Source organism: Thunnus albacares, chromosome 7, assembly GCF_914725855.1.
Source record: "Thunnus albacares chromosome 7, fThuAlb1.1, whole genome shotgun sequence".
In the NCBI taxonomy this organism is placed as follows: domain Eukaryota; kingdom Metazoa; phylum Chordata; class Actinopteri; order Scombriformes; family Scombridae; genus Thunnus; species Thunnus albacares.
Genome location: NC_058112.1, coordinates 30,350,249 through 30,362,262, shown reverse-complemented (window position 1 = coordinate 30,362,262; position 12,014 = coordinate 30,350,249). Strand labels below are relative to the sequence as shown.

At 38.0% G+C, this 12,014-nt stretch overlaps 1 protein-coding gene across 3 annotated transcripts; it reads right to left on the bottom strand.

The window, feature by feature from the left end:
* Window positions 1–1,446: 1,446 nt before the first annotated feature.
* dus2 (dihydrouridine synthase 2) lies at window positions 1,447–10,108 on the bottom strand. Of its 3 annotated transcripts, none has more exons than XM_044357373.1 (16): window positions 10,002–10,108; window positions 9,179–9,316; window positions 9,045–9,090; window positions 8,566–8,657; window positions 8,408–8,451; window positions 7,473–7,533; window positions 7,347–7,394; window positions 6,986–7,051; window positions 6,430–6,500; window positions 5,683–5,769; window positions 5,308–5,476; window positions 4,871–4,992; window positions 4,344–4,484; window positions 3,545–3,632; window positions 3,322–3,395; window positions 1,447–2,383 (listed from the first exon to the last, which is right to left on the bottom strand). In XM_044357373.1, the coding sequence occupies exons 2-16, from the start codon at window positions 9,293–9,295 to the stop codon at window positions 2,119–2,121; spliced, it is 1,491 nt and encodes a 496-aa protein (XP_044213308.1). In that variant the 5' UTR covers window positions 9,296–9,316; window positions 10,002–10,108; the 3' UTR covers window positions 1,447–2,118. The 3 variants fall into 3 exon arrangements, with proteins under 3 accessions (XP_044213308.1, XP_044213310.1, XP_044213309.1); XM_044357375.1 differs by having other exon boundaries at window positions 9,179–9,313; window positions 10,002–10,104; XM_044357374.1 differs by having other exon boundaries at window positions 9,179–9,344; window positions 10,002–10,102.
* Window positions 10,109–12,014: the final 1,906 nt, after the last annotated feature.

Here is a 12,014-nt window from a genome sequence, read left to right as displayed (position 1 = left end):
TCTCAAACGGATCGTGATTGCCATATTTCCCAGCGCACTTGAAAGCACCATTAACCAGCCCTGTGGTGACGTCAGTAGCTGGGTGTCTACACCTCTCAGGTTCAATTCAGGACTTTCCCCAAACTCGGGGTCAAACTAAGATCAGCATTACAGTTTGAAATGAAAACATCAGACTGGTGTTATTTATATCAACAGACTGTATCATACTATTAATTACATAATGTTAATGATGTCAAACACACTGGCTTTCATCGTAGTGAAGGAATATGTCGTCTAAATGCAACAGTTTGGCTCTTTCATGTGTTTTTAATAGTTTTTTGTTGAGGAATCAGTTACATCAGGCTGCACCGACACCGACCGTGCAAGTTCACATGATAAGTTCATGAATAATTTTGGTCTTTTAATTGAAACTGTAGACATTAAAAAAATATAAAACAATACCGGCCTTTTTCTTTCAAATGAAAGTTAAAGTCTGCAGGACTTAGAAGACTGTTTACTGTAACATTTTACAAATGAATGAAAACAAACATATGGCACCATTGTAGTGAACAGTGATAACTGACTTAAACTTATTTAATCCTATGTCAGTCTTCATGAACAGAGATGACACAAGAGGACAAACAATGGGTTTAAGACTCATTCAAATATCAGGATTTAACAAAAAAAAAAAAAAAAAAAAGTTCCTCTATAAGGCACCAAGGTCAAAATTCATACATGAAACCTGCATAAAAAGGTTCAGCGCTGCCCTCTGCTGGCTGCAAACATACATCTTCAGTTTCCAGATAAAATGTGAAATAAAAATATGTTTTGTAGGTTTGAATCCCAGGCTGAACAAGGACAGGTTTACAATTTTAAAGTCAGTCTTAAAACAACAGTCAGGTGTCCATATGAACAGTGAAAGAGGTTTTCCTCGCTGTAATCATTCCTCCATCCACAGTGTGAAGTTGATGTGAAGCTTTTATGAGGCTTCAGCAGTCTGAGTTAGTCATATCAAGTGGATATCTGACACGTTTACAGTCTTTTTAGCATCAAATTCCCTCTTTGTATTTCCTCGGACAGTGTTTCCCTGTTGAGGAAATATAATAACAAAAAGAGGGACTTTGGCGTTTGGGCGGCTGAAGCTTCATATCAGCTTCTGATAAACGTTTAAATACATTTTTGTACAGAAGGACGACTGTGGATTTCGAACAAGGGATCTTCTAACGGTCAGTATGAACAGGAGGAATGATTACAGCAAGAAAAACATGTTTCACTGTTCATTTGGGCTCCTGACTGTTGTTTTAAGACACACTTGAAAAATCGTGAAACTGTCCTTTAACAAGGTGCAATATGTAAGAATTTTGAGTTTAAAACATTCAAAAATTAACTAAAAAGTATCAACAGAATGTGAAGAAATAACAGTTTTGAGGTGATGTTAAAGACATCTATGTATTGTGTTACTAATACCTTTTTGTACCTTAAGAGGCGATATTGAGTCACTGTAGCATCCAGTCTGCCCTCAGTCCAACATGAGAGGATGAAGAAGTAGCACTTCCTCCTCTAGGTTAGATTTATTCAAGCAAACGTTAGCTCAACGTTAGCACTGAATTGATATTGCAATCATACTCAGTCAAAATCCTAGTTACCTAATTTGCTAGCTAACAGCACTGATAGTGAACTATTGATTGGGCGCTAATGTAGCGTAACGTAACATAACGGTGATATGCTGCCCCCAGTTGGTTTTGAGTGTGGATTATGAATTTGCCAGTTCTTACATATTACACCTTTAAGACTCTCCCAGCTGATCCAGTGGAAGACTGCTCTTGTACTGGACAGATTCCAGTTTAAAATGTTTTTCTACTGAACCGATGACAGTAAAAAATAAAAGTTAAGAAACATAAAAAGGCAGAATTGAGCAGCTGCCAGTGTTGATAATCCTCAAATAGTCAAACAGGAAATGAACCGACGAGCTTTTTGGTGGAGAGAAAACAAAAACCACCAATAAAGGCGACTTTTTAAAACTCCCATCAGCCTCTGCTGGAAGCTTGATTTGTTCCTCTAGTCCACACAAACATTCATCCGTCGTTAGAGAAGCTTCTTATCCTCCTGTTTAACATAAAAGAGTCATCTTCATCAACTCTACGGTTGTTTCGGAGGCGTGTTTGGTTTGTGATGGTCACCGTTAGCCACTGCAGTGCTCTTCAGGTTTTCTGTGTCCTGTTCGATATCAGTGACGCGTCGTTTGATGCTCCCCTCTTCCTCTGTGGTGCCGTTCATCTTCCCCTCCCTCTTCCTCTTGCAGACCAGGCCGGAGTCTTCCTCACCGATGCGACCCTCCGGTACTCCTAGAACTCGCAGGCAGACGATGGCGGCTGCTTGCTCTGCGAATTTCTTCGACTTCTCCCTGAAAAACAAGAAAATTAAAAACATGAGTCCTGTCTCCTGTCACATCATCACGAACGTCACGATTTTCTTTCAATCATTTATGCTTCAACAATCTAGAAAAAAAAATCTAAATAGTTGCTGATCTTTTTTCTGCAAGTCTGTGTGTGACTGTACCCATACATTTTATGGTGAAGCCTTGGTTTAAAGGATCAGTTCACAGTTTTTCAAGTGTGTCTTAAAACAACAGTCAGGAGCCCAAATGAACAGTGAAACATGTTTTTCTTGCTGTAATCATTCCTCCTGTTCATACTGACCATTAGAAGATCCCTTCATAATGACCTTACCATGGAAGTGATGGGGGACAAAATCCACAGTCCTCCTTCTGTACAAAAAGTTTATCTGAAGCTAATATGAAGCTTCAGCGTTCAAATGAGTCAAATCAAGTAGATGTCTTTCAACGTTACAGTCTTTTTAGTGCCAAAGTCCCTCTTTTTGTTACTATACTTCCACCTGCAGCTCAACAGGGAAACACTGTCTGAGGAAACACAAAGAGGGAATTTGATGCTAAAAAGACTGTAAATGTGTCAGATATCCACTTGATATGACTAACTCAGACTGCTGAAGACTCATATAAGCTTCACATCTACTTTCAAATGACTGTGTGGACACACTGTGGATTTTGGCCTCCATCACTTCCATTGAAAGCACATTTGAAGGATCTTTTAATATACAGTATGAAAAGGAGGAATGATGGAAGGAAAACCTCTTTCACTGTTCATATGGACACCTGACTGTTGTTTTAAGACACACTAGAAAATTGTGAAATTGTCCTTTAAGGTTTAAGTAACATTAAGGTTAGGATAAGTCTCCAGGAAATTAATGTAAGTTAATGTAATGTCCTCTAAAGTGATGGAAACATGACTGTGTGTGTGTGTGTGTGTGTGTGTGTGTACTGACCACAGTGAAGATCTGTATTTCTTCTCTGCTACAGTCACAGTGGACTGAAAGGCTCGATCCTGAGCGCGCTGCACCTGGAGACACAAACACAAACTCTGGTGTGACAGAAACCGTGGAAGCGGGTGGATGTGATGGTATCACTACAAAAAAAAGATTCTTTTCTCCGTCTGAAACATTTCTAAACAGATTTCAGTACATTTTCTTCTCTGGATTTTTCTCTTACCACCTCATACAGCGGCTGCTCCAGCTTCTCCTTGCGGCTCCACTCCAACAGGAACATTTTTGGCGTGATGTGAGGCGGATACTCCCTCCTGGAAGCACACACACACACACACACACACACACACACACACACACACACACACACACACACACACACACACACACACACACACACACACACACACACACACACACGTCAGAACATAAAACCTTTCATGTTTCATGTCATTTTCCTATTTATGAAGCTTATACATGTTCAGTTTTCGTTGACGTTGTCAGAAAGGTGATAATTCTATTTTATGTTTATTATTGAGGTCGTAGTGGGTGGTGCTGGTGGACTGGAGTACATTATACTGAAAAGTGTTCCTAATATTTTGCCTCCCTCATGTATGTTAATGAGGTGGACAAAGTAAGAATGTACGAGTGTATTATTGATTGATCTGATTTCGGTCAGTCCAGTATCTTAATCATGTTGAGTGAAATATTTCCACCAACAGCAAATATGCTAAATGTTAGCAAGAATTCTGATAATAATCAGAAAAATAACTAATAACATGTTTATTACTTATGTGCAATACCATACTTGCGTACCAAATGTGCAATCTAAAGAATGTGACAATAAAAGCTCTTGAAATCCTGAAATGTAGATCTGGATCCACAAATTCAACAATTAAAAAAAAAAAAAAAAAGAAGTTCATACATATAATTCAGGTGTGTAGTGTCTGACAACATGTGTATTAAGATGACAGACAAATGCTGTAAATGTTTTTGGTTAATGGTTGTAAATGGTTTAAACTGACCGTTCGAACTTGACGGCCATGGTGGTGACGTCTCCGTCCATGACGGGCCGGTCAGGCTGACTGTTGCTCTGCAGAGCGTCCCGTCTGGCCTGCAGCTGTTCCTGAGTCTGCTGGTAAAACTCCTGCAGCCCGTACGCCTCGCTGCAACACAAACCCATATCAATAAAAAGGTTATAAAAAACAGTTTTTGCATTTATAAGTGCTCTTGTTCATCGCAATTCCGCCCGCGTTGTGATCAATATGCAAATTAGCTAGACGGGACCGGCAGACGAACATGGAGCATGGGAAGCAATGTCGTGGATGGGCATCATTCATTTTTTTAGGTGATCTTTTAACTTGCTGGATGGAATTTCTTCTTAAGAATGTGGTCAGGCTGTACAGACAGATCGAATTGTGATCGATCTGAGTGCATTAACAAACCTTTTTCCTTATCCAGATAGGAAATCCAGGTACAGACGTTAATGTGAGGTATAAATGGGGTCAACACTAATAATCAGCCGTGTCACCTCCGCTCTATAACATCCTACCTGATCTCAGCGTTGGTCTGAGCCGCCTGCAGCTGTTTCCCCAGAGGAGACTCCACTTTGTCTCTCAGCATCTGACACAGACAGTATTTACTGTTGAAGGCGTGGTTGTCGTACCGAATTGCCTGGAAACACAAGAGGAAACACAAACCCTCAGTCCAGATAATAATCCCTGCTCCATTTTCAACATCACACCGTGTTCAGCAGTCAGTAACAGAAGTTCTACGGTTGAGAAATGCTGTCTGACGGCAAAGTAAAGCGGTGAAAATATTCTAAATATAGTGTGCACTTAAACTGATATGAGTATCTCATACAACCCCACTTCAAAAAATACAAACTATCCCTTTAAGACTGTCTGGATTCTGCTAAAAAAACTGTCATTGCACTGGAAAATAATTAAGATACTTAATTAAAAACTGTGTGATCATGAAGAGACTCACGTATTTGAGGTATTCCTCCATGACCTCCTCCACAGGAAACGGTCCCCGGGCGCTGAACACGGATGGGTTCCACATGGCGGATCGAGCCAACATGACCGACGAGGCGCCCGTCGCCTTCCTGAACTCCTCGATGTCGGCGTTGGTCTTCACCAGATCCAGAGAACCTCCGCTGCAGAACGAACGAGACACCGACTAATCATCACCGTTGAAAGTTTGTAACAATGTGGTTATGCGAGCGAGCAGAAACACTCTCTGTGCTTTAAAAAAAAAAAAGACACAGAAGCTCTGATGTTGAGGTTGGCGACCAGAGCTCAAACATTTTAAACCGGTTTTCTGATGTGAGGACAAAATTGATCAGCAGGAGTCGAAGCTTACTTGGCGATGACGGGGATGGAAACAGCCTGAGTGACGGCCTGAATGTAGTCGCAGTGGACGGGATGTCTGGGACGTTCCTCCTTAAACCTGAACAACACAGTCATGAATGAGACACCAGTTAAAACAGGCAGCTATATGAAATTTATATATATATATATATATATATATATATATATATATATATATATATATATATATATATATATATATATATATATATATATATATATATATATATACACACACACACATACATATATACACATACATATATAAATACATATGGGGGCATTTTTAGGCTTTTATTTTAAATGAGGGAGAGAAACTAATTAGTCTAAAAGTTAAAATACCAAATATGCAAGAACTGCTTGTATGAACAGATTTGTGGCACGTTTGAGTGATTTTAGAGAAATTTGCAGCAAATTTGTGACCAATATGCTCTTGACACATTGAAATTTGCGAGATCCAGATCAGATTCTCATGTATGTTAATGGGGTGGACAAAATATTAGCAACACTTTCAATATAACGCACTCCAGCACACCACCCACTACGACCTCAATAATAAACATAAAGTAGAATTATCACCTTTATGACTATGTCAACAAAACCTGAACATGTATAAGCTTCGTAAAAGTAGAATTTATAGCAGAGCTGTTGTATTTAATTGTATTATACTGCACAGGTGTTCCTAATAAAGTGCTCGCTGAGTGTTTGTGCCGTTAACACGGTTACAGAAGCGGTTTACCTGCCGTGAACGGCGACAGCAGCGACTCCGGTCTTCTCGATCCTCTGAACCAGACTGAGCGTCTCCTCCAACTGAAACCAGTGAAGACATGAAACCAGTGAAGACATGAAACCAGTCAACAGCTGATGTGTCTGCCTCTACTGTTAAAGCAGGCAGGTTTGAAAGACAAAATGAAATATGAACTGACAATTACAACAACGGAGAACATAAAGTGAGATATTTATATAATCTCAAAGCTTTGTGAAACATTATAAGAGCAGTAAAACATAATAAGACAATAAATAAAAATGATAAAAAGAAATCTGATGTATTCTGAATGAAATTAGAGACTTTTTTTAAAAAAATAAATCAAAACTTTATTGTTCACCTTTGTTGCACAAAAGTAGAAATTTGTCTTCAGCTTCAATCAACATCAGTATCACATGTTGGAATATGATATTATAAATATGGAAATAATCTGATACATGCAACCATAAGTAGGAATATAAATATAAAATGAAGATATGATCATAAACTGATGTGAGATGATGAACGTGGTGAATTTTTCAGGTCTTACCGAAGGCAGGATTCGGATTTTACACGTCACTGGAACAGAAACTCCTGTGACGAGTTTCCTGAGGATCTACAGGAGGACAAAAGTTATGTTAAAGTTTCCTTAAAGGAATTAAAAATTTGAGTCTGTTTGTGCATAAAACTGTATGACCGACGTGATTATTATTTAAAGGACACATATTCTGCACATTTCCAGCTCTATATTTATATTCTGGGGCTCTACTGGAATATCTTTGCATGATTTACAGTTAAAAACTCCTTATTCATCTTCTACTGGTCCTTTCTGCAGCCCCTCAGTTCAGCCTCTGTCTGAAACAGGCCGTTTTAACCCTTTAATAAAACTCAACATCATGAAAGCTACTCACCGCCTCAATCTTGTCAGGATCTGACAGCAGAGCAGCTCCCATCCCGCCCTGCAGGACAGCAGAGGTCAGAGGTCAGCAGGAGGTCAAAAGGTCACTAACAGGTTGGTCACTGACAGGAAAACTCACCTTTGTGGAGTATTCCTTTGGACATCCCATGTTCACGTCGATAGCAGCGACATCATGTTCCCTGTGTGACAAGAGAGGAGTCCGGTTCACTATAGTCATGTTTCCATTACACTTTTTATTTATCTTTTATTATTTCTATTGTATTTGACTCTATAAATGTGTATTTTAATGTTTTTTCCCCAGTTCATTAAACATTTTTCAAATTTCCATTTTAACTCAAAACTGAAGTTCAACCCAAAAATTAAAAAAAAAAAACAAAAAAAAAACTGCATCTCAATTTCATACTACACTCTACACAAGTTATAATATAAATGTAAGTATATTAATATAAATATATATAAAGTATATTCATAGATGTCATCATGCAGACTACATATGTTAAATTATTATTTTATATATTAAGATAATAATAATAATAATAATAATAATAATAATAATAATAATAATAATAATAATAATAATAACAACAAATAACCAAAAATAAATAAATAAAACAAAAATACAACATACAAAAACAAAATCAATTAATACAAATAATTAAATTATAATTTAAAAACTAGCAACAACTCAACTTTTTATCGGACATTCGTCCTGCACAAATAAAAAGCAACTAGCTGCAGAGTTGAAACAGCTTCTTTGGGAAAAAACTGTTTTCTTTTCTCTTGATTAAGTTTGACTGTCAGTAGAATTTTGGTATAAAATGTGTTGATTTATTGCGTACCAGCTGCAAACACTGTCAACTATAAAAAAGTATTCAAAAGTATGAAAGTGTGACACAGACTCACAGAACAACAATCAGATGGATTTAGAGACAAACGATTGAACTGTGGATCCAAAAATCCAATAATTACTTTTAAATCATCTCATAGATCGTGACACAACTTCAGTTTCAACTAATCGACTAATCAATGCAGCTTCAAAGATGCTGAACTCACACAAGCCGAGCCACAATCAGCGCTCTGTCTGGGTCAGCAGTCCCCTAAAAGAAGAAAAGAAAACTCACAGCTTTAACTCTGAATGTACAGCAAACTCACAGCAAATAAAAAGGAGGGAAATATTCATGTTGTCTAGTTTGAAATGTTTTCTGTCTCACCATCTGGAAGACGACTCGGTCCTTCTCCTTCTCACAAGTCCTGAACATCACTCGATCGTCTGGAGCAACAAAATCCACCGTCTCCAAAACCTCTGACACACAAACAAACACACAGAAAGACACAATGAAAACCACAATATCATCTGGACCATCAGCTGCCAGACTACTGTATGAAGGAGAAAGAAAACTGCAGTGATGGAAAGTAACTACGTACATTTACTCAAATACTTAAGAACAACTTCGAAGTACTTGTATTTCCGCTCCACTACATTTCAGAGGGAAATATTGTACTTTCTACTCCACTACATTTATTTGACAGCTTTAGTTACTTTTCAGATGAAGACTTGACACAATGGATAATATACATCAAGCTCATAATACTTATGTACTTTTACTGTAGGAGGATTTTTACATTGCTATATTGGTACTTTTACTTCAGTAAAGGATCTGAATATTTCTTCCATCTCTGTAAATCTTACCGTTTACTACCCTCTGACACTGGGCCATCTTGATATCAATCAGCTCCTGGAACAGACAGCACAGAGTTAATAACACTGATATAAACACAAGAGTCCAGTTTAATTCTCTCCCTGTTAAAAGCCTTCATTCTCACCTCACAGTAAACCACATCAGCTCCGTAGTCCAGAGCCAGCAGCCTCATGGGCAGAGTCCCGACCCGGACCATGGGAGCCAGCGCGGTGATGTTGCTGAAGCTCAGCCTGCCTGCCATGATGACGGCTCAGTCCTCCTGCTAACCACAGTCACACCGACACTTATCTCTAAACACCGAGAGATATATTATTGAATCTTCTCTGCTAGTTTTGCTGTGGTAAAACGCATTATTTTCCACTGAAAGACTGTCACACAGAACTCCCTTCAAAAATCCGTTAATTTACTGCGGGTTCGTTTCTTGTTCAACAGACGAAAACTACAAACCTTACACTTAACACCTGAATTTAAAAAATGTATTATTGGACCCGGAAAACAATTAGCACACAATGCAACATATATAACGAGTAATATTCACTTTTAATACTACTTACATGCATCTAACAGCTCCTAAACGTCGGCTCAATTACTCTGGTTTACTACAGCGGTGTGAACCCACAATAAACTTGGATTTTACGGTGATTTAATTGAAATAAACGTGTCAAAACGATGCCGAAATAACTACAACATAATGCCAATTTGTAAAAAAGTCTGTATTCATGTTTTATCAAGTCTGTCTGCAAGACGAAAAGCAAACATCTTTTAAAATGCTTGTTTTCTATGTGGAGCTCGGATCGATGGGAGGCTATGCTAATGCTAACACTGTAGCTGCTCCATCCACACTCCAAATAACGTCGTTTAAATTAGGCATAAATACGCCAGAGACGTTATTCTTTATACACACAGATATCTACATACTGTTTAACTTTAAAATTATATAAACTCACCGGCATTTAAGATGTTTATTATTGATGACAGCAGCTGTAACGTGCGGTCACGTGGGGGTGGAGCGAATGAAGCGTGCTCTTTTTAAACTTCCTGTTTAGACTTCTACGTCATCGTGCAATTATAGATAAACATCATGTAGATCAGCAAAACATAGAGCCGAACTATATAGAACCGTAAAAGAATAATTGTAAATCAATTTCTTCAATATTTTTAGTTATTCAATTCATCAGCGCAGTTTAAAAAAGACAAACACCATCAGTCATGTTCCAATTCATTCTCGATTTATTGTGCCGCTACAGTTATTTTACTCATTTTTACAAAAAGTGCTCTAAAATACATCCCAGTTAACATTCCATGTAATGATCCCGTTTGTAAACACGATGCTTTACAAATAATTTACAGTGAAAAAGTGTCTATTTCGAGGCAAAACGAGACAGGTGAAGACGCCGGCTGCTACAGATCCCTGCTGTGGTTTTCCTCTTCCTCTTCAATGGGAATACAGCTGGATTTCAGCTTTTTTCTTTTCTTTTTTTTTTTAACTGTACATGTTATTTCACCCACAGCCTGTATATCAACAGTTATCAACAGAATGACTCCCCCCTCTCTAGTCAATGAAGATAGAAACACTGATGTTTCTATATAAGGCCATTAGAGATCTTTTCTTACAAAGTACAGTTTCCACCATTTGAGAAAACATTTACTGGTATGAAAAATGAGATCTGATTATTATATCTAGAAGTGCTGAGTCAAAGAAAAACCAAATGTGCTAATCTTGAAGACATTTCAAGAATCTACAACAGGTCCAGTTGCCTTTGACCCAACTTTTCTACATATCTTATGACCTGAATCACATATATTTTTGCCCCACAATCATTTGGCAGCTTTTGGAGAGAATGCAGCCGAGAAATCCTCAGATTAGGGGGCATCTATTATAGCTTGAATAGTGCATTAAAATATTAAAGGACAGGTTCACAATTTTTCAAGTCTGTGTCCATATGAACAGTGAAAGAGGTTTTTCCTCGCTGTAATCATTCCTCCTGTTCATACTGTCTATTGAAAGATCAGTCATGTAGTGGAAAAATGCATTTAAAAGTTGATGTGAGGCTTCAGCAGTCTGAGTTAGTCATATCAAGTGGATATCTGACACATTTACAGTACTTTTTAGCATCAAATTCCCTCTTCGTGTTTCCTCTGACGGTGTCCTAATGGTCAGTGCGAGCAGGAGGAATGATTACAGCAAGATTTAAGCATATTTCAATGTTCATTTAGACACCTGACTGTTGTTTTAAGACAGACTTGGAAAATTGTGAGCCCGTCCTTTAAAGTAAAGGACTCAGAGTCAGCTGGTCTCTACATTCAAGCAGAAGCAGGTGAAGCAAAGAGGAAAAAAAGGTCACATTAACAGCCCGGGGCATGAATAACGGTAGCTTCGGTTTGTGCCTCTCATGTATGAGCAGGTCACAGAGGTAACCATCAGTTTCTATAAAAGATAATTAACGTTTTAAAAAAAAAACCCAGAAGATCTTTAAAAAATACTTTCCAAAATCCTCAAAGACTCTTCTAACCATCAGGGTGAAAAAATATTCAGTCCGCTGCACGATAAAAAAAAAGACTTTTAACCACGTGTCCCGATTTGCAACTCTGTTTCCGACCTTTGTTTTGATTCTGAAACAGAGACGCAACTTGGGAAGCTGTTAAAAGTCTTTTTTATTGTACAAAGTGTTACTGATGTCATACTGAAACATAAAATAAGTGATCACAAAGGGTCAGAGGTTACAGGAAGTCGGCTTTGTAATGTTGATAGCGATGGTGAGAAGAGATTCATACTCTGCTGAGAAGAAGTGGGACGACGTGGGAAATATTTGTGAAAAAAAGAGCTATTTTCTGTCTCTGTCACATACTGCATTAGACTTAACATACATACAATAAGCTGACACAACATCATTTTAGAATCTTAATTTCTCATTAAAAAAGAGCTGCAAGAATTTGTCAGTATTTCTACATCTGATTAC

Bases quoted from the DNA above. Each gene is read 5' to 3' on its own strand.
- dus2 (XM_044357373.1), bottom strand. From the start codon at position 9,295: ATGGCAGGCAGGCTGAGCTTCAGCAACATCACCGCGCTGGCTCCCATG. The intron at 5,770-6,429 runs GTAAACCGCTTC...TGTGTTGTTCAG, and splicing joins GCTGTCGCCGTTCACGGCAG to GTTTAAGGAGGAACGTCCCA. The intron at 3,396-3,544 runs GTAAGAGAAAAA...TTGTGTCTCCAG, and splicing joins AGCAGCCGCTGTATGAGGTG to GTGCAGCGCGCTCAGGATCG.